Below are 22,174 nucleotides of genomic sequence, written 5' to 3'. Positions count from 1 at the left end.
CTTGGGAGTCAGAAAAAAAAGTGAGTTGAGTCTTGACTGTGTGACCTTGGCTAAATAACTTCATCTCTCTGAGTTTCAGTTGCTTTGTGGCTCACAAATAAGAGCACAATAAGGGAAAACCTAGACAAAAAGTATCACTTTCACGTGTTAGCATCCTGTTACAAATAGACATAAAGAATAGCATAGAACAATGACAATCATCAGAAACAGGTGTCAGAGGAAAGCTTCAGAGAGACTGAAATCTTCATAAAGGACCTTGACCATAAGACTTGCCACGTTTTCCATGACTCTTTGTTTAATATAATGTATCTGAAATTTGAAGCCTGAGCCTAACTCATACTCACAGAACTCATACTCACAGAATCAGACATTCTGAGAGTATAACATAGCAATATGTGTTTCAACAAGCACTACAGGTCATGATATATAAATTATGGTATGCCATTTGGGCTTACCAAGCTGATCACCTGAAAAGGCATTCCTGTCAGAGTGACCCTGACAATAGCAAATGGTATTCCTTTAAAACATCAACAGTATCTTCTAATGACTTATGGAGCTCTCGTAGGGAGGAAGTACTCTTTCCAGTCTACCACAATTATTGAATACGAGTCACCTGGTATATTTACACTGGTTTCTATCACCGAGACACAACTTTGTACAAAGTATGACTGGCTCACTTCAGGTTTGAATAGTCCATTAGCTAAGTGGTAAGGATGTCTGAGTAACCTAGGAGGCCCTATGGTTCCATCTTAAATATTGTTCCTTTGGAATTTCTCTTACTGTTTTCAACCTTTTGAGTCTCTTCAAATTTATTCAGAATTCAATTTAAGTGAGATTAGCCCAAATCAGATCTAGCGTAAGTAAAGAATTGCTTTACCGAAAACCAACCTATCCAAAGTACTAACTTGTGAGTACATAGACACAAACAAATCCATAAATATCAATTATTAAAATAGGTTTAAAATGCATACTTTTCTATAACTCATTTGACAAAAATAAAAATGCCAATGAGCTCTTAGCAATGAGCTAAAATGAGTAGCTTTATCTTCATGATAACATAGGATTTCCAAAGTACAGGACCTGAAGTTTCAAAGAGTCTTCATCTCCAGTTGCCAAAAGCAAGTACGAATTTTATCCAAACCTACAATTCTCCAAGGCTCTGACTGTTCACCTGCCTTAGATTTTCAAAGAGACCAGCAGAACATCTTTGTCTCTGTAAACCTGGGAGACGGGGAGAAGCTGTGGAACGTAAAAGCACTGTGAGAAACCTAAAGCATAAAGGGTGGGTGTGCCAACGGTTAATATTGTTGTTGTCATTTACTAAGTAGGATAGAGCCAAAGCACTCACCTATGGAATGCCTGAAATTTTTCTATGACAACCTAATTGATCAAGATGCTTAAAAGGGAATGAGGTGACTAATCTACCCAACTGATAGGATGAATACGAACACACATTATCTATTGGGTTGGCACGAAAGTAATTGTGGTTTTTGCAATTGAAAGTAATGGCAAAAACCTCAATTACTTTTGCCCCAGTCAAAAAATGTAGCAATGTCCTGTAAATGGCAAGACCACCTTAACAATGATGCTTGATGTAATCAGGGTTCCAAGGATTGGGACAACAGTCAAATTGCCTTATCATCCAAGATCTACCTCATTGTCCTTTTTCCCCTTCCATTTGAACCTTGGCATCATTGACCAGTCACTAGTCATTCAGGGGAATTACATTGGTTTTCAAAATCAGGTTAGAGATGGCACAGAAGGAATGCCTGTAGGCAAGCTATCTGTCGACATGTGTATCTCCTTTAAATAGGCCATAAAGCTCCCGAGGGCACAACCAGGCCTCATTCATCTTTGTGTCTCCTGCATATATCACAGTGGTTAAGAGGAAAGGCTGTAGAATCCAAATGCCTAAATTCAAATTCTTCCTCATAATCTTTACTAGTTTAGTAATAAAGCAATGAATAAGGCACAGCGCCCTTCTTCTCTAAGACGTATTCTCCTCACTAGGAAAATTGAACTTATAATAACTTCCTCGTTGGGTTATTGTGAAGATTAAATGAGAATTCATTTAAAGCACTTAGGCAAAGCTTCTCATAGTGTGAAGTGAATGTTAGCTATCATTATTTTTATTATTATAGCAGGCACTAATGAATAAATGAATGGATGAATGGGTACATGGGAGAGGAAACTAACTGACATCTACGGTTTATTCCACATCTAAAATTTTATACTTCTGTTCAGTTTCCAAAGAACTTCATGTCTGAAAACTTCTTATCTGAAAATATTTCACCAGTGCTGGTTATTATTGTACCTGGTTTAGATGCAATATAATATGGGAAAAAGCAAATAGACTAGCAGCCCTAGAACCAGATTTAAAACATGTCATTACCTACCACTTAGTAAGCTGATGCATAACTACTACATTCATTCACCCTTTACGCCAAGCCCTGTGCTAAGCTCAGGAATGCCAAGGCATGATTCCCCTCCCTGATGGTGGGAAAGACACACTTACAACTGAATGTCATGGAAGTACAAAAAAGGAAATGACCTTCTTTTATGCAAGTCGAGGAAAACTTCAGAGAGACTGAAATCTTCATAAGGGAGGACAAAGGATTTTACTCTTCCCCATATTTTCACTGCCTGATACACTAGCAGTCAGTAAATATTTGTTGAATAAAAGTTAATTGTTGAAGGTTTCCTTATACATTATACCCAGATGCCATTCTAAAGGGACAACAAACACCTCAACATACTTCCTGGGTCCTGACTGTGTTTCCAACCAGGGTTAGTTTTGTATGTTGAAATTTACTTCAGTGCTTTGGTAGTAAATTCAATTTTGAACCAGTTACAAATTGTGTACCAGTTCTTAATTTTTGCTGTCAGTCACAAAAATATAACTTGAAATAATTCTTTTTAAAAGCTTTTTTTTTTTTTTTTTTTTTTAAGAGATAAGGTCTTACTCTGTCGCCCAGGGTAGAGTGCAGTGGTGCCATCATAGCTAACTGCAGCTTCAAACTCCTGGAGCCAAGTTATCCTCTCACCAAAGTATTGGGATTACAGGCATGAGACACTGAGCCTACCCTTAAGGAAGTTTTTTTAATGTAGCATATTTTCTTCTGATAATGAAGATAATAAAATTTTCTTCTGACTATTGTACTCTCACACAGAAAAGACAAACTGAGGATAAAATTCATGAAATATAATCTTATTCTCTCAAAATTTTAATACATCACACCACTGTTTTCTGATGTTCAGTTTTGTACAAGAACACTTTGAGGCCAACTTCAGGAACAGTTATTTCTCGTTTGATCTAGTTTTCCTTGCCTGAGTACTTAAAAGATCTTTTCTTTATTTTTGTAATTCAAAATATTTTTTAGAATTGTGGGTCTCTTTTTACTAAATTTTAGGCAATGGAGCACACTTTCAAAAAGTGTTTCTGCTCAGGAAATACATTGTGGTACCATCTTTGAACAAAGCTTATGCTTGGATTGTTTTGGTTTCTCCTCTAGGAAACTGTATCTCTTAGGTGAGATCTATATGTTCCAACGTTTGAGTTTGACATCATTTTGTCATCATAACTTGAATTCTTTGTCCTTCACTTTTGAACTGTGGGAGAGTTTTTCAGATTTGCTTTTAATCTCTATGTTACTAATGATATTTTCTGCAGTGTCAATTCTGTATTTTACTGCTTCTGATGCAGATTTTAATTCTGTCATTTCAATTTTGAATTCTTCAGTATCTCTCTTGGTTCACACATGTCCCTTTGAATCCATTCTGTTGGCTTTTTATCCCAATTTGTTTGATCCTTAAGATTATTTCTCAGTATGTCTCTTTTCTTTACAAAGTTATTCTTGCAACCTAATGAGAGCCTTATACAATTTTTGAAAAATTTCTTCTGTTTACCGTAACAAATTATTTCTGGATCAGTCAAGGTGGCAAAGAACTATAGCTCTCTTGGTCACATCAAAAATCAACACCTCTAAAAAATCGTAACAGCCTAATTTTCTTGTTGACACAAAATATGGTTTGTGAATCGGGAGCATGCAGAAAACAACACTAATTCCATTTTACTTTCAGCAGAGCTCCATAAGTGCCAGACTGATTGGATTATTCAGTTCAATTCTAATGGGTTGATATTTAGTGTAAATCTCTCCTTTCCCAATACTATCAAACCCAAATTTGCAGATGTGAGCATTCTTGTTTTTCCATATTTTTAAAGGTGTTTTAGAAGAAAGCTAGGAGAGGCTGTGATGCAGACAATACCTTAAACTTGAAAGCCTTGACTATAATGACTATTTGGTGTTTAGAAATAATTTTTTTAAACCTGCCTTTACTAACAATTGGAACAAATGAACATTCTTTTTTAAAGGGAACTTTTTTTTTTTCTCGAAATGGCCCAAACACTTCATAAAATTGTCCTGTTATTTTTAAGACCTGAAATTTTAAACTAACTTTGTGGTAGCTTATTTTAACACTCTAAAATATATTCAGAATAGTTCACCTCAACATGCTTGAATGCTGAATATTTTATGCTTGGACAAAGAGCAAACTGTAGGTCTTTCGCCAAGCACAGTCAATGCACTTGAGTATGGGTTACCAAAAATGCTGAAGAATTTTTTTTTTTCTATTTATTGTTATAGCTCAAATCCTTGTGTCTCTTGTAGGCTTTAAGTGACATAAATATGCATTTCCATCTGCACATCCTTGTCAGGAATAGTTCTGCTGGGAGGTGTTATGCCACCCAAGTACTTCCAGAATAGAGTCTGTTAATCCTGTTACCACTATAGAAACTCAGAGGAAAAGTCTACTCAGGCCACTACTGCAGCTGCTGTGGCTGTAAACGTTCCAGCAACCACACCCTGGGTACCAAAAGGAAGCAAAAGAAAATTGAATTTTTTCAGTAGAAGAGGGATGTAGAGTGCTGACCTCAGTCTATTACTCAGACCAGCGGTCTCCAGACTTTTTATTGTAAAGCTTATAAACCTTTACTAGTAAAAAAGGGAAAAATAGCAAGCCCACCTAATGCATGCATATATGCATCTATATACATCCATGTGCACACGCATACACAATGGAGGCATATGCTACCATATTCACTGTACTAAACATTATAAAACATGCAAAAATAGTTATTATATTAGGATTTAAAAATAGAAATAAGTGTTCTAACCCCATTGGATAAATTTGCGCCTCCTCCAGGTATACATATACCACTTTGGAGACTACTGGGCTAAATTTCCACCGAGTGGACAATCAAGAAAATAGAACTTAAATCCCCTTTTGAAAGATTCCATAGTTCATTGGGCACACAGAGTTGGGCAAAAGGAGTTATAAATAAGCATATGGTTTGATCCTCTGTTCCCTTGCTCCCGTGATTTCTTGTCCTTCCAACAATGTGGCTTGACTTCTGGCCTCTCCAAGGCCTCTGTATAGATCTTATTTCCTACATTTATACAGGCACAGTACAAATGGATATTAACCTGATAGATGCTGATAGGGAGACTCCTAAAGTCCATCCACATTATGTCACCCCCAAGGCCTCATAACTCAGAGACAGAACTAGCTAAATAAACTAGGTTCAATGATCATTCAGTAAGTATTTTTCAACAATAATTTACTGATTTATAAATACAGATTGGATGTCTTTAACTGCCCAATTCCATATCATGCAAGAGATTTCAGATTACCAATGAATCTAGTTGTGAAACAAAACATCCACAGAAAGGTGGTGGATATCAAAACACCTTCTACCTCTTATAGTGAAAAACTGTTTTTTCAGCTGTAGGAAAAATCGGACACTTAAATCAAAGTTCCTTTTAAATTGATAAAAATAAAATATCTTAGTGGTAAAACCTAGAAAGATCAGAGAATAGACAAAACTTCTCCCAATCCCTGTTGGTACAAGTCTAAATGAACACAATCTTTCTGGAAGGCAATTAGCAAATTATATAAAAAGGGAGGAATTCAACCATTAATTCAATAAGTCCTTTTCTCTTAATTCAACCTACACAAATAAATAAGTATTTTATAATCATGACAACAATGTTTCTTTCAAGAGTATTCATGGTAGCAAAAAATAGAAACTGTCTACATTTGTGTTGAATGGGGGAACTGTTAGTTTATTATTCACCATGTAAGAAATGCTAAGCATTCTTTAATTCCCTGTATACTGAGTACCTGCTGTATGCCAGGTCCTCTTCTAGGATATAGCAGTTAATTGACACAGACAAACTTTCATTAGGTGGCATTTTAGTCAAGGGTGGGAAATCCATGCACACCATTAGCAAATAAACAAATAAGATATTTTTAAAAATCACTGTGCAGAAAAATGAAACAGAGTGATGTGATAGCAATGGCTGGTGATCAGGACTATGACATTAAAGGATTTCTGAGTCTTGGCACAATTGACATTTGAAACCACGTTTTTTATGGGTCTTGGTGGTGAGGGGGAGGGGTCCCTGTGCATAATAGGTTGTTCAGCAGCATCCTTGGTCTCCACCCACAAAATGCTAGTGTACCTAGCCCAGTCATAACAATAAACATTATCTCCAGACATTGCCAAATTTCCATTCCCTTGGGGGCAAAATCTGCCCTGATTGGGAAGCACTGTTTTTGATGTAATGTAAGGGAAGGCCTGCCTCACCCAGGAGGTGACATATGAGCAGAGACCTGAGTATGTTTTTCAATAATCTTTAGGATGAAGGAAAATGGTTACAATACAATGGTAGCACTATAATACATTATATTCAATAAAATTCTACTCTAAAAAAATTCTATCTAGACAGACAGTCTAGCCTGTAAGTTAGGAACATGGACTTGGAGCCAGGCTGCCTTAGTTAAAATTCTAGCTCCATCACTTACTGGTTATGTGATTCTGGGTAAGTTATTTGATATCCCTGTGTTTTCTGTGTCCTCAAATAAAAAATGGCAATGACACTAGCAGTACCTACCACAAAGGGTTGCTGGGAGTATTAAATGGGTTAATATAGGCAAAGCTCTTAGAAAAATGAATGGCATCTGGGAAGCACTGTAAGTTTATATATATATATATAAATTATAATTAGAATATGTAGTATTAATCAGATATCTAATTGGAATAGTATATTTATTAATTATTAATCTAATGTTGATATATTATAATTGTATGTTTATTTATATATAAATTAGAATATATATCCTAATATGCAAATATGAAACATAAATACAAATATATAGATACATACATATAAATCTATAAATATAAAATACACATATACCAGATATTTACATTTTTGTGAAACAAATATAACAATGTGTTTAAAATGGTAGCTTTATAGATTTTAATTTATTTGTATCATTTTGTATTCTTCACAGTTTTACGGATATCAGTGCAAATGTTGCATTCAAATCAAAATAAAATACCAAGATGTGTTTTACCACCAAAGACAGAAATTTATAGACTTTTACTAGGATCAGTTGGTCCACAGAGAATGTGGAAGGAGGACCACTGGGATGTGCTCAGAAAACCTCCCCTAAGGATGTCAACCGAAAACTAAGACACCCCACCTTTAGTCTATCAGGTCATCAGTTGGCTGAAATAATTAATTAATTTATTTATTTATGTATTTCTGCCAGGCACTATGCTAAGTTCTGAGAAATTGAGCTACATGGCTTATGTATTTCCTCAAGGAGTTCACAACAGAAAGGAGAGGAGAAATACATCCACAATTAATCACAGTACTATAAACTAAACTAAGTGCTCTAGTGAGGATATCAACCTGGATTTCTGGGGGCTCCCAAAGGAAACAATTTTGATGGGAGTTGCAGGGGACAGTTGTAGGAGGCTTCTTACAGTGGGCTTTGAGAGGTAAGTTTGGAAAAAGCAGTTATTAGTTATCAAATAGGAATTCTGGGTTTGAACCTACATACAAAGTACCTGCTAATCAAATACCAGCAGGATCAATTAACCTGGAGAGGGGGAAGTCAGAAGGGACAAAGCAGTTTTATTTCAGAAAGTATCTCAAGCTCATATCAGAGTGCTTGGTTTCTGAAGCAGTTTGGAAATGCAGTCTGACTGCTGTAGGAATTAGAAGACATAAGTTCAAGTACTAGCTGTGCCCCTTACCAGCGGGGTAATCTTGGGCAAACCACTAAAATCTCTGACCCTCTATCCGTTTCCTCATTCATGTAATAATGATAATAATACTTTGCAAAACTGTTGTGAGCTTCAAATGTGATAATGCACATAAGAGACTTTAAGTGACATTCAAATAGTTCGGATGAATAAATTGTGATGGTTTTAACATAATAGAGAATATTTTGAATAATTATGGTTTATTTTTAACATTTATATTTAAACACTGATAGTAAAAAAAATGACTGTATATGTAATACCAATCATGCATGAGTTTATAGCCTGATTGGCTTCATTTATTTTTTCAGAGCCCTAAACCTATTACTAATCCAAGTGCATCAAACTATAAAAACTGCTAACCATTTTTTTTCTCGGATAACATAATCTTTATTTCTTGAGACACTTTTTACAAACATTAAACTGAAGGTAACTGCATAAAAATGAAATGGAGACTCATAATTGCAAACTGCTTTCATGTCTGAAGAAGATTCAACTATCTCTTAGGAGTCAATTGTTCCTTGTTACCAGCTTATGATCCAGCTATAAAAGTATATCACTTAGCCTATGTCTGTCTACAGGTGCAAAGTATAGTGGCAGGCAGAAAACTGAAGTAATTATCCACAATAGTTAGACCAAAAAAAAAAAGCCCACTTCAGCCCCCAAAAATTGAAGTTGCTTTGCAGGTGTCAGGGAAGCGTGGGGAGGGGGCCATGCTCAGCCTTCTTCCCTCGTTCTTTTGTACTCTTTAATCCTTTTCACCTTGAACACTCACTTCTATTATTTCTGGAGGAATAATATACTTTAGCCTTTTCTCTCTTTTTAAAAAAGATTTACTAAGGCTGATTGAAAAGGCTTAAAATGTCCTCTTCTCATAGCCCTTGATAAACATTTCATCTAACTTTTCTTGAGGCAGGATTTTAGCTGAAGTGCTACAGAAGACAAATCAAAACAATGATTTATACAACTGTGACTTTAACTTGAAAGTTTTTAAAGGACATCTTCCAACCAGAGCTGCCATTTGAAAATTAAAGAAAAAATGTCAAATGTATTTATCTTATTTACCCTCCCTCCCAAATTAGATTTAATGAACCCAAGGTTTTGTCTTTTCCAACCTATCAGGATGTAGCAATTGAATACTCCATAGTTACTTATTTCCATTCATTTCAAAAAGGTGAGGAAATTTTAGAAGGCTTCATCCCTCAACTGGAGAAAATTATCCACTCAGCTTTATTACTCAGCTTTCAAAGAAGAAAATATGTTTTTCTTGAAAACATAGCTTCTTTGAGTATCAATCACCTTTTATTATGCTTTTCTCAATGTCAAGAAATCTTCATCTTCCTAATTTTGTTCTGTCTTCAGCCATTGTATGTTTTCAAATTTTACTCAATATAAAAGTAATAGTGATCTACACATCTAAAAAATGATGATTCTGACCCTGGCTGATACTTTTCACCATGTTTGATCATGTTGAATGATTTCCTATATTTTATACATTGTATTATTACCTACCAAGCTGTGGAGAGTATAATCACATATTTTAACAACAAAAATCACCTCTAACATTTGAATGAACTTTACAAAATTTTCATACAAAGGAAAAAACTTTTTTTCTCTATACAGTGTCACTTCAATTAACTCCTTTTACTAACCACAATAATTTGTTAATGGTTTGGTAGCTTATACCTTGAAATGTCACTTGTCTGCCTTGGTCTGATTTCAGCCACGGATAATTACAGCACTAAATTCTAAGCTGGAGTATAGTTTAAATCCAAGGGAAAACATAATTCACCATTATAGCTTAAAAAAATGGTCTATACATTTGAAAAATACACTCACTTTAAATGTTTTGGCCTAGAACTAAAATTAAAATCACCCTACCTTAAAGTCTTATGTAATAATTTCCATGTAGGCTTCTGGAGTTTACTGCTCACAAGAAAAACTTAGCAACAAGCTACCTGTTTCCATAGGCAACTTGGCAATAGAATTTGTAGGTTAAATGAGAATAAAAAGATCTACTCAGGAGGCTGAGGTGAAAGGATCATTTGAGCCCAGGAGCTCTAGTCCAGCCTGGGAACATATCAAGAATCTGTCTCTTAAAAGAAGAACAAAATAAAGAGAGAGAGAGGAGAGAGAGAGAATGGAGGCCAGACATAGTGGCTCACCCCTGTAATCATAGCTCTTTGGGAGGCCAAGGTGGATGAATCCCTTGAGCCCAGGAGTTCAAGACCAGCCCAGGCAGAATGGTGAAACTGAGTCTCTGCACAAAATACAAATAATAATAATAGAATAAGCTTGCTGTGTTGGTGCACACCTATAGTGCTAACTACTCAGGAGGCTGAGGTGGGAGGATCACCTGAGCCTGGGAGGTTGAGGCTGCAGTAAACTGTGATTGCACCACCACCACTGCACTCCAGCATGGGTGACAGAGTGAGACACTGTCTCAAAAAAAGAGAGAGAAAATCAGAAAATATTCAGGTAATAGTGAGCCATTAATATGTGTGTGTGTGTGTGTGTGTGTGTGTTCATGATGTGTGTGTTTTGCTTTCTTTATGACTAATATTATCAGAAGAATATTGTCCAAAGTATAATTTTGATTATAATGCATAAGATATCTTGAAGAAAGTTGTCACTGTATTCAGAGCCAACGACTTCTGAAAAAGAGTCCAGATGTGAGGGCAGAGAGGATTAAATCTGAGTGGTAGTAATGGAAATGAAAAAGCAGACATGGACTTGAGAGATGTTTAGTAGGAGGAATAAATAAGAACTTGTAAATGATTAGATGGAGGGATAGGGCCAAAGAATAGTTTTAAGCCCAGGGAACTGGAAAAATGACAATACAGTAAAGACAAATTGAATTATGAATTCTCCAGGGATAGCCAGAGTTATCCAGTTTGGGGAGAAGAATGAGAGGCTTAGTAGAAAGAGACATAATAACTGAAAGGATTTTGCTAGTTACCCACATAAAATGTCCAATAGACAATTACAAGCGTGAAACTGTAATTTGTGATGACTATGAGCTTCTTGAGGACTGAAACCATTTGTTGTTCTTCTCTGAATTCTGCAGTAGTTAGTGCAGTGCCAGGCATGTAGTTTATGCTTGGCAAATATTGCCTGCATCTCTGGCTAGCTAGATGAAGATTTAGGGGCCAAATTCATAAAGAAATCAATGATGTTATGAGTGTGGACAAATATGGCCTTCAAGGGTAAGGTAGGAAGAAAGAAACTAAGAGGACAAAGTCCTAAGGAACAAATATGTGGAGGGAGTTGGAAGAAAACAGAAGCTGATAATGGTCAGTCAAGGAATTACACCAGAGAGGGAGAAGGAAAGGACAAAGGAAAAGAAAAGACAAAGGGAAGGGAAGGGAGAAAGAAAAGCAGAAAGGAAGGAAAAGGAAAAAGGGAAGGGAAAGGAAAGGGAAGGGAAGGGAAGGAAAGGGAAGGGAAGGAAAGGAAAGGAAAGGAAAGGAAAGGAAAGGAAAGGAAAGGCAAAAGAAAAGCAAAAAGGAAGGAAAAGGAAAATGGGGAAGGGAAGGGCAAAGGGAAGGGAAGGGCAAAAGGAAGGGAAGGGCCAAGGGAAGGGAAAGGAAAGGCAGAAAGGAAGGGAAAGGTAAAAGGAAAAGGAAAGGAAGGGAAGGGAAGGGGAAAGGAAAAGGAAAAGAAAAAAGAAGGGAAAGGAAAATGGGAAAAGAAAGGAAGAAACAAGAATAGAATCAGTGGACCTAGAGAAGAGGACATAGTGCTTATTTATCATTTGAATGCTTTTATCTATAAAGACTCAAATGAGAGAAAACATGGATGCAAAAATTACAAAGTCACATTTAGTGATCAAAAATGAAAATCATTAAAACGTTTTCTTAATAACTTAGAGTAAATAAATTAATAGCTCCTGTCACATTGATTCATCCGTTGCATGTGGGTACTCAATAAATGTTAATTGAATTAAATTAATAACATTTGCTCAACAGTAATAAAAACTTAATTAGCTGTCTATCTTTTCTCTGACTTAAGTTTATGTCCATTTGTTCTTGCAATTACCTGTAGCCCAAACATGAATTTTCTATTTCACTGATGTTTAAGATTCACTTTAATTTTTTTCTAAGAAATATAGATGAGCTTCTAATTTTTGTCCTAATTTTGGTTTGTTTTTAACTATTGGTAAAAATTATTTTCTCTAAGTTAATGTCAAGAACTATGAATAACATCCCAAATATAGTTTCACGAGTTCCTTATTTAACTCTAAAATAATTTTCTCTACAGAAGAAATGATACTACTTTTTATATGTTTCTCCTTTGAGCTTATGCTACTTTATAGTACTTTGGGTGCAATGTCAAATAATACCATAAAGGAAGGAATCTGAATGTGATGAAATTATTGTTAGCATCATCTATAAGAGATGGAAGATGTCAGTAACATTCACCCAAAAATTGTGACTCACTTCAGATGTCAGAATTCTGGGTTGAACAGACTGGGTTCTCAAATGTGTGCATGTCAGATGACTTTCTAATGAGCAACAGATAGTTCCCACTGAGGAATGAAAAAAAATAAAAATATAAACAGAGATATAGAATTAAAATAACTTTATGAATGGCAGTTTAACTTCTCCATAAAATTCTCTCAGTACAAGCCTAGTGTGCTCCAAATGGTTGCTTAATGTAGCACACCACTTACATTCAAAATGCTATACTTAAAATTGTCACAAAATTAAAAAGAGAATCATATACCACTTGGCTGTATACTGTATTCTCCGCATGTTCTTACATTCCAGTAACCTCTATCCAACTTTTTTTTGTTACTGAATTACTTTGTGCAAAAGCAATTTAAATTACATGCAGCCTGACTACGTGTGATAATTTGAACTGATTGTTAATTAATTCTGTTAAGTAAATAGCTGCTGCAATCTCCATACTCATCAAGGTCTCGTTATCTATCAGCTCTTTCTGAGCTGCTCTCTAATGTACGGGATAAAGCAGCTGTAACAGAACAAGCAGGATTCCCTGAGTGTGCAAAGAAGGTAGTTTTGCTTTGCAAAGACTGCTTAGGGAAAGGCGAGTGTGTAAAACTCAGCTATTTGCAAGGCTCGATTTTGGGCAGGTGACACATCGCAGTATTTAGGGTGAGAAGGTTTTGCTGATGTGCATTCTCAGTAGTTAGGAAGGAGGGATAAAAGCTAAGAATAGGTTAGAGAAAATATTGCATAATATAAAAGGGAAAAGGACAAGCACAAAGCTTTTGGAATCCACCAGGCCTAGATTTGAATCTCAGTTCTACTACTGAATAAGGAGGAGGCCTGGGACAATTTACCTAAATAAACTCTGTAAGCCTTGGTTACCTTCATTCATCTGCTAACTGGGGATACCCATTCATACATTTCCCATCTGTTCAAGGAGGCTAACAATATCTACCTCCTAGAGTCTTTGTGATGCTTAAGTTCAATAAGGCATATAAGTGGTAACATAGAACTTGACATAAGATACATGCCACGCTGTGTGTGTTCGTGTGTGTGTGTGTAAAGCAGTCATTTTCAACCGGGATGATTTTGTCCCACAGGGGAAATGCAGCGATATCTACAAACATTTTTCATTGTCATGAGCTAAAGGGTCAGGTGCTACTAGCATCTAGTGGATAAAAGACTATGGTACCACTAAACGTCCTACAATCTCTCCATGCCAGAAAAATATCTGGCCCAAAATATTGATGCTGCTCTTAGTGTTCTAAGACATCATTTGAATGTCCATCTATCTGCAATATTAGCTGATTACTGGATGCTTTGAAACCTAAGTAAGAAAAATAAACTAATTATGATTTTCATCATCATCATCATCATCATCATCATTATATCATTAATTTGGTGAATCCCTCTGGGGTTAGAGGAAGCCTAGTGTTCTCTCATCTGTAAGGCTGATTCCACTTCAATATTCAATACTACATTAATTGCTTTCAACAATAGATGTTTTCTTGAATCCCTATTTCTGTCAATCCTTTTTATGGTGGATGAAACCACAACCAAGAAATTTAAAGCCAGCACATAAAAGGAAGAGAATAGAAATTAAACATTGTTGAAAACCAAGGCTGTTTGGAGGCTCAAAAAGAAACAAAAATGACCTAAGACAGTTGTGTATACCAGACTGATAGTTCTGGTGCCAGTTAGGAGTCTTCGGAAAGCAACCATCTCAAGATTGGTTTCTGAAAATCACTGATGCACAGGTCAGCGGGCTGTTCTCTCTCTTTCTCTAGTCTCAAATGCAGAAGATCCCAGGCATCGTGATTCCCAAACTCGTCTACATGTTGGAATCACCTGAGGAGCTTCAAAAATTCTCCCGTCCCACCAAGGATTGTGATTTAATTGGTCTCCTGAAGAGGAGAATACCAGAGCTTTAAAAATTCTGAATTTTTAAAAGATTTCCCAGGTGATTCTACTCTGCAGAAAAGTCTAGAACCCATTGCCTTAGAAGGCAGAACCCAGTAGACATTTCCATTGGCCCTAAACTAAGAAACAACCTTGGAAGGGAAATAAAGATGGACTTGGCAAGAATATATTTCTTGCACTGAGCTGCATAAGCATGGCAAAATCAAACCAGGTTGCCAACTGTATTATTAATTTCAGTCACTCAATGAGCATTACCCAACAAACAAGGCATTGTGTTAACAATGGTAATGTAATTCCCAAAGACACCTCTTGACCACCTCCCAGTTGTGCCACCAAGCCACGAGGCCTGTTGCTTGTTCAGGTTTTAAGTTGTTCCTGGGCATCATGAGCCTGTAAGGAAGTTATAAATTAACTGCACCATGACCCAGTCTGTTCCTCTCTGACATGATATTATGATATGCTTACACTTCTCAATCCTGTAACTTAGTTATTTCTTTGATGATTCGTTTGATGCTCATGAAGGTCAAGGTCCATGCCTGTCTTAGTCATCCCTCTATCCCCAGTATACAGCCCAGCGTTTGTTGCAGAGCAGACTCCCAATCATTATGTGGCAGGAGAATGCATACAGTTGTCCCTCAGTGTCTGAGGGGAATTGATTCCAGGACTCTACAGATATCGAAATTTTCAGATGCTCAAGTCCCTAATATAAAATGATGTGGTATTTGCATATAACCTATGCATATCCTCTCATATACTTTACTTGATCTTTAGATTATTTATCATACCTAATACTATGTAAATGCTATGTAAGTGGTTGTTATACTGTATTGTTTTTTATTTGTGTCATTTTTGTTGTTACATTGTTATTTGGGGAACTTTTTCTGAATATTTTCTATCTGTGTATCTAGGATTTGTTGTATTGGGGATGTGAAACCCACAGATACGGAGGGCCAACTGTACAGGAGATGTAAAATACATAGAACACTTGGGGTTTCTCAGCCTTCTCTATGGCTCTCCAAACCAGAATCTCAGTCAAGAACTTTGCTGGAAATTCCCTGAACATCTCTAACTATTGTGCCAGACAGTTACATGGAAATACAGCATGTTCCCAAGAAGCATACCCCCAAAGCCATACAGGTTATCACCTGAATAGGAACTTAAATACCAAGGCAGAGAAAGCCACTGTGAGGTTATGAGGACAGAAGCAGGAATGAGCTTATAGACTATTCATTTATACGCATTTTTCTTTTTAGAGAGGAGGAAAATGAGGTTTGTAAAAACAAAGTAATAAAGTGACTTGATTGAGATCATATGAATAACTCAGCAGTATTGCCCACCATATGAGATCCTTATCCTGCTCTTCAGATTAATACACTATGAGAGGAGGCTGGCAATGTACTATGAGATTTTGTTGATCCAAGTGAATGAATTGCTTGATTCTCCCTACTTATCACCAAAAAAAAAAAAAATAGTAGAAATAAGTGTCACAAATTGCCATGATAGGTAAAGTTTGCAATGTGTATAAAATTTTATGATTGCACTCTTCTTTCTTATATTTTTATTCAAAATTGTCTTGCTCAATAATACTTCATTCTTTTTCTTAAGACTTCAATCTTAGAAAAGTCAAATGTGAAAATTTCTGCAAATGTCCATTCTTAGGTCACTAGGTCACATAAACTATAGTGGGTTTCTGTATGTGTTTTTTCTTTTTTCGTCTAGATACGCAACTCACAAATGAAAAGCATGCAGATGAGAAACCCATTAATGCTATCGTTATAAATTCAGTATCTGAATTCAATATCACAGATGGACCAGCCAAGGAAAACCCCAATGAGAAAAAACTGTCAGAATCCAGCACATCACTGTCCTCCCTTGAAGAATGCCAAACAACATTTTCTTACCTCCAAACTGATACTTCAGTTCATCACAGAGACACTGATGGTATGTTTCTCAGAATTCAAACCATCTCTAAATAAAGCTCCCAACCCCCATCCCCTGTAAAATCATCACATATGCTGTTAGGGAAAAAAAAGTCTTTATGAATATTAAACAGGAAGACTCTGATTTGAAAACTCTGGTGAATGACATATGTCAAGGTCACTTTGCAGTTATGAGGCGCTTGGCAGATTGTTTGCTCTCAAAGCTGGGAATCGGAGGCAGCATGTTTTAAATAGCTGGGGTGAGACATAATCATTCTTGCTATGGGGCTATGAGGCAGATAAAGAAAAGTGGAAAACTTCTTTCTCTCCTCAGATATGGAACTATTCAGTCTATACCTCTAGTCAGAGAGAAGAAGGCAGAGAGAAATAGTATTAAAATGCTGGAAATATATAAATATAGACAGCATAAAAAATTAAGATGCTTACCTCAGCAATCTATGAGAAACGAGTGGTTCCCCTGGGTATCATCCCTAGACATTTTGATCAGTGCAAACCTAGACCCAACCATCCCTATATATGATATAAATGGTACGTTTCATTTGCAAAGCCAATTTCAAATTGGTTTGGTGATAAATAAACAATCAGCCAAACAAAGTTCAAAATTATGGACTCCACACCAAGATATGGAATTTTACTCAGGTTAACTTTGCAATGACCTTTACAGGAGACAAACCATTCAAGAATTTTGTAGTGTTCAGTATCTACATTTGCATTTAAAGAAAGTCTGGAGTTTCTCAAAGGAAAATGTAATAAGGTATGGTTTCTGGTCTACGTTTAAATTCATATTTACTTTTTGAAAATAAGAAAAAAGATTAAATAAACTTTGAATAACAGCACCTTTGGAATCACACCAGTTTCACTTCTGCCTCTGAAGTCTATTAACTGTATAGTACTGGACGCGTTTTTTAAATTTACCATCTCTGAATTTCAGTCTCCGATTATACGATAGGCTCGTTAACACCATGGGATATGTTGGGGATCAAATAAAATAACATGTATAAAGCACCTAGTACAAAAGTTGGTACACAGTAGGTACTCAATTTTAGCCATGATTGTGATTACAATTTTGGAAAGTAAGGAAAGTTTCTAACACATGTTATATATGTGGTATCTTGTGCATATGTTGTCATGAATGCTTTAGGCCAGAAACTACAGGCTTAATTGCCTGTAGTCGCCTGCGGATAATACGAATACTAAGTAGGCTGGAAGTAAACAATAGGAATTGGTGAGGACTATGGCAAGCTGGAGAGCACATGGCTCATCTAAAGGTCACTGCCTCAACACAGTACCAGCTGATTGTTGCCAAAAGGAAATACAGGGCCAGAGTTGCCAGATATTGAAGTTTCCAAGAAAATCCAGAGACCAGAAGTGTTATATAAAATTTCTAAGTTTTCCAGTGTTGATCATTACTTGCATTTATTTTACAAAGCTCAAGATACTCCCAACAACACATTATTGGGCCAACTTTGACCTGTAGCTATCAGATTATGACTCTGAATTCAGGATGATACTCAAGTCTCTAGCTTTGGTAGAGATTAATCCCAGTCAAGAAAACGTAATGGCAGAGAGGCCTCTTTAAAAGCATCTTGATGCTACAGCATTTTATCAAATTTTACCAGGAATGTGTGGATGCTGCTTATCATGTGAATAATTGAATTAAGTTAAATTCCAGGACTGGGAATTGCCATTGTACATATCCACACAGTGAAACATACCTTCCCCCCACAATCACTGTGATCTGACCTATCAGGGATACTGGAGGAATAAGAGGGGCCAAGCCAACTAGCATGACACCTGAACTCTTGTATTCTCAGGAAAGGGTCCAAATCACTACTTCATTAAAATGGCAACTGACACCCAAGAGCCTCACGCAAAAAAAAAAAAAAAAAAAAAAATAGCTGACTACTCTTCATTCAAAGAGCAAAGGAGATCCATGAAGATAATTAAATTAGATCATTTCCAGGAAATTCAGGTTGTAAGCTGACCACATAGGTGATAGCCCACTTGTCCTTTTCCTCCCGTGTGAAAAATCTCCCCAGTGAAGTAAGAGCTTTTGGCACCCGGATAAAAGAGAAAGGAAAAGAAGTCAGCCTAAGACCCCCAAAGAGTGATAAGAAACTCTTATTATCCTAAACAGCAAACATCAAGGAAATCAAGAGTTAAGTCAGACTCATTCCATTTTAGAGAATTTTCGATAGTAATTGTAATTAATTTAAGGATGCAGAAATTGAGATCTGGGGTCATTGTTCGTACTGAGATAAATACAGAAATATCTTTCAGGAACAGCAGGGAAAACAGAAGGGAAAAGAGAATATTGCATCCACTTTCATGTAGTTTGTGGCTAATTTATTTTCGAATGTATAAATGAGTGCGTAGGAATAGATGCTTAATTGCTAATATCTATTATTTATATACATTGCCCCACTTAAAACAGGATGGAAAAGCCTCACACATGCAGATTTTGTAAAATGTGTTACATCCATTAGCACAGTTCATGGTGTGTGCTCTGATGGGAATTTAAAAGGATCTTTACTGCACATCACACACTGTGTGCTGAAACATTACTTTATTACTAAATTGTGGTTCATCGTGTGTGGTCCCTTTCCTGAATAAAATGGAAAGTGTCCAGAGGACTATCCGTGTCCCCACTTCTGTTTCTGCAATCTTCTGATTGTGAAATCTTCTCTGTGGATAAGAAAACCAGAAATATATATGATATTAGAAAACAGTCCCCTTAAAAATAATCCTGAGAATATACCTAATTGATGTATAATTTTGAATTTGAGGCATCTCATCCAGGTGGAAGAGGAAAATCATAAATACAAGATACCTCAAAAGAATAGTCTTAATTACACCATGGACTACTGAATAAAATGATTGCATTTTCTACACTGTAAATTTCATACAATTAAATGCACTAGTGTCACCTTATAAAATGTTTCAATTTTATAATTATTTCAGTTCATTTGCTCAGAAAAAAACATAAGCACAAATTTACTTAGTATCACCCAAATCTAGTCATTCTAGTTCTAAAGAACTGACTTGAGTGTTAGTTGTGCTTGTCTGAACTTAAATAGATCTTGACATATTTAAGTAGCTATTAAAATTGATAACATCAGGGATGATACCCCAGCTAGAGAAAGGCATTCAATCACTCTTTATTTATTCCCATTCTACATTACAGACATTTTTTAAAGAACTCAATGTGGGGGAGTGGGAACTGATTTTTATACTTTTGGAAACTTTTAGTAATCAGTGGATTCATTGTGTCACGAATCTCATTATGATGCTGAATTCTCTGTGATAGCATATTAGTGTATTAAAATACTGGCTTTGGGCTGGTATCATGTTGGCTCTTTTCTTTTTCTTTGCTTTGAGGAGGAAGAGGAATGATTGTGATTTGTCTGGAGTCACTTCTGGGAGAACGATTCTTGCCACTTAGGATAAGGAGTCCTGGGGTAGCAGGAGGTGTGCTTCGGCAGCTCGGAAATGCTTCAGGAACTACTGTGGTTGCTCTTATCCCTCCCACCTCCTAATCATGGGCACCAAGATGGCAAGATCCAAAGTTGGGAGGGCAGAATCAGGGAGTGCAGGACCACAGCCATAAGGCTTCCCTCAAATACACTTGTGGAACCTCCTTGCATTGCCATCTTTTCCAGTCTAATTTAAAATGATGCTTTCTAGTGAGAGAGATTCTCCCTCCTAATTAGCCAGTCCCCAGTTGTACATTTAACACCTCTGGAAGCTGTGTTAATTCTTCAGTGTCATTAGGGTATCACTTTGCACATCACGGCCTCCGTGTCCTAAAGGTGCCTCGGGGTGTAGCAAGGAAATGAACCCCAAGGGGGTTTTTGTCATGGCTTTTTGCTCCCAGCGAAACACCACTGTTGACTGTGCAGCCTGCAGGTCTCTGATCCATCTTAAACCTTCTTTAATTCAGGTTTAAGGAAGGAAAGCCAGGTAGACACTTCAATAGCAGTGATTAGAGCCTCTGCCAGGATGCCAGGTGTCCTATAGAGGAGATTTAATACACAAATAACTTGTGACAAAGGTATTAGAAGAGCAGAAAAGTCAAATACAGTGAACAGTAAGCCACCCAGACGTTAGCAACAGCAAGAAGCTTCTCCCACCTCTTCCTTTCATCCCACTGGCCTCCTAGTGCACTGGTATGAACTTGGAGACCACTAGTACTAACTGTTGTCAGACAGACTACTAGTCACTAACCACTATCAGATAGAGCACTAGTTACTAACCGTTATCAGATAGACTATGAGTCATACCCACTATCAGATACAGCACTAGTTACTAACCCGTTATCAGACAGACTACTAGTCACTAACTACTATCAGATAGAGCACTAGTTACTAACCCGTTATCAGAGAGAGCACTAGTTACTAACCCGTTATCAGATAGATTACGAGTCACTAACCACTATCAGATAGAGCACTAGTTACTAACCGTTATCAGACAGACTACTAGTCACTAACCACTATCAGATAGAGCACTAGTTACTAACCCGTTATCAGAGAGAGCACTAGTTACTAACCCGTTATCAGATAGATTACGAGTCACTAACCACTATCAGATAGAGCACTAGTTACTAACCGTTATCAGACAGACTACTAGTCACTAACCACTATCAGATAGAGCACTAGTTACTAACCCGTTATCAGAGAGAGCACTAGTTACTAACTGTTACCAGATAGATTACGAGTCATAACCACTATCAGATAGAGCACTAGTTACTAACAGTTATCGGAAAGACCACTAGTCACTAACCACTATCAAATAGGCCACTAGTCACTAACCGTTAGCAGATAGACCACTAGTCACTAACTGTTATCAAGTAGACTACTAGTCACTAACCATTACCAGATAAACCACTAGTCAGTCACCAATCACTGTCAGATAGACCACTAGTCACTAACACTGTTAGACCACTAGTCACTAACCACTATCAGATAGACCACTAGTCACTAACTACTGTTAGACCACAGTCACTGCCATTAGCCAGAGCCACAGAGGGAAGATATACACTCAGAGAGAGAGGAAAGCAAAGAGAAGATAAAACCACTGCCTAAGACACCACCCAAAGCAAAGAGCAAGAGGAGAAGTACCCTGAATTTTCTCTTCCTCCCATCTTGCAGGTTCTACTTACTGCCTTCTACTGTCTGAATCTAGACAGAAGCCACTAAGAGCAACTGGAAAATGTTCTTTGCCAATCTTGGGAATCCAGCACAGAGGAGGGCAAGAGGAGGGAATGGAGAGGGAAGCAGGCCATCAAGAAGCCAGCAGTGGCCTGTGCCATGCTCAAGTGTGTCAGAAGGAAACTGAGAGCATACTATGTAAGATAGGTTGGCGTCCTAGTTAAAAACTATGGAGGAGTCAGTCTGGATTCAAATTACAGTGCCGCAATAGCCTGTGTTTCCTGGGGCATGCCTTTAAACACTCTTTGCCTCAGTTTCCTCATCCATAAACAGGGATCATAATAGTACTCAACTCAGGGTTATTTGGAGACCTGCATAAGCTCTATGTGGAGGCCTGCACAAAATTTGTAATAGTGAAGACACGGAATCAAACTAAAGGTCCATCAATGATAGACTAGTTAAAGAAAATGTGGTACATATACACCATAGAGAACTACACAGCTGTAAAAAAAGAACAAGATCACATCCTTTGCAGGAACATGGATGGAGCTGGATGCCATCATCCTTAGCAAACTAGCACAGAAACAGAAAACCAAATACCAC

General features: G+C 37.0%; 1 protein-coding gene and 1 long non-coding RNA gene across 2 annotated transcripts in view; one reads left to right on the top strand and one right to left on the bottom strand.

The window, feature by feature from the left end:
* LOC105479572 (uncharacterized) overlaps positions 1-22,174 on the bottom strand; it is a 381,347-nt gene that overhangs the window by 159,283 nt on the left and 199,890 nt on the right. The window lies entirely within an intron of this gene.
* The window catches only part of LOC112426309 (MyoD family inhibitor domain containing 2), a 112,218-nt gene that overhangs the window by 83,219 nt on the left and 6,825 nt on the right, over positions 1-22,174 (top strand). The window contains exon 4 of the mRNA XM_024792184.2: positions 16,204-16,425. Coding sequence (XP_024647952.1) covers positions 16,204-16,425 — 222 coding nt within the window. The remainder of the gene's footprint in view (positions 1-16,203; positions 16,426-22,174) is intronic.

This window comes from Macaca nemestrina, chromosome 2 (assembly GCF_043159975.1).
Source record: "Macaca nemestrina isolate mMacNem1 chromosome 2, mMacNem.hap1, whole genome shotgun sequence".
Lineage (NCBI taxonomy): Eukaryota > Metazoa > Chordata > Mammalia > Primates > Cercopithecidae > Macaca > Macaca nemestrina.
This window is presented reverse-complemented; position numbering and strand designations above follow the sequence as displayed.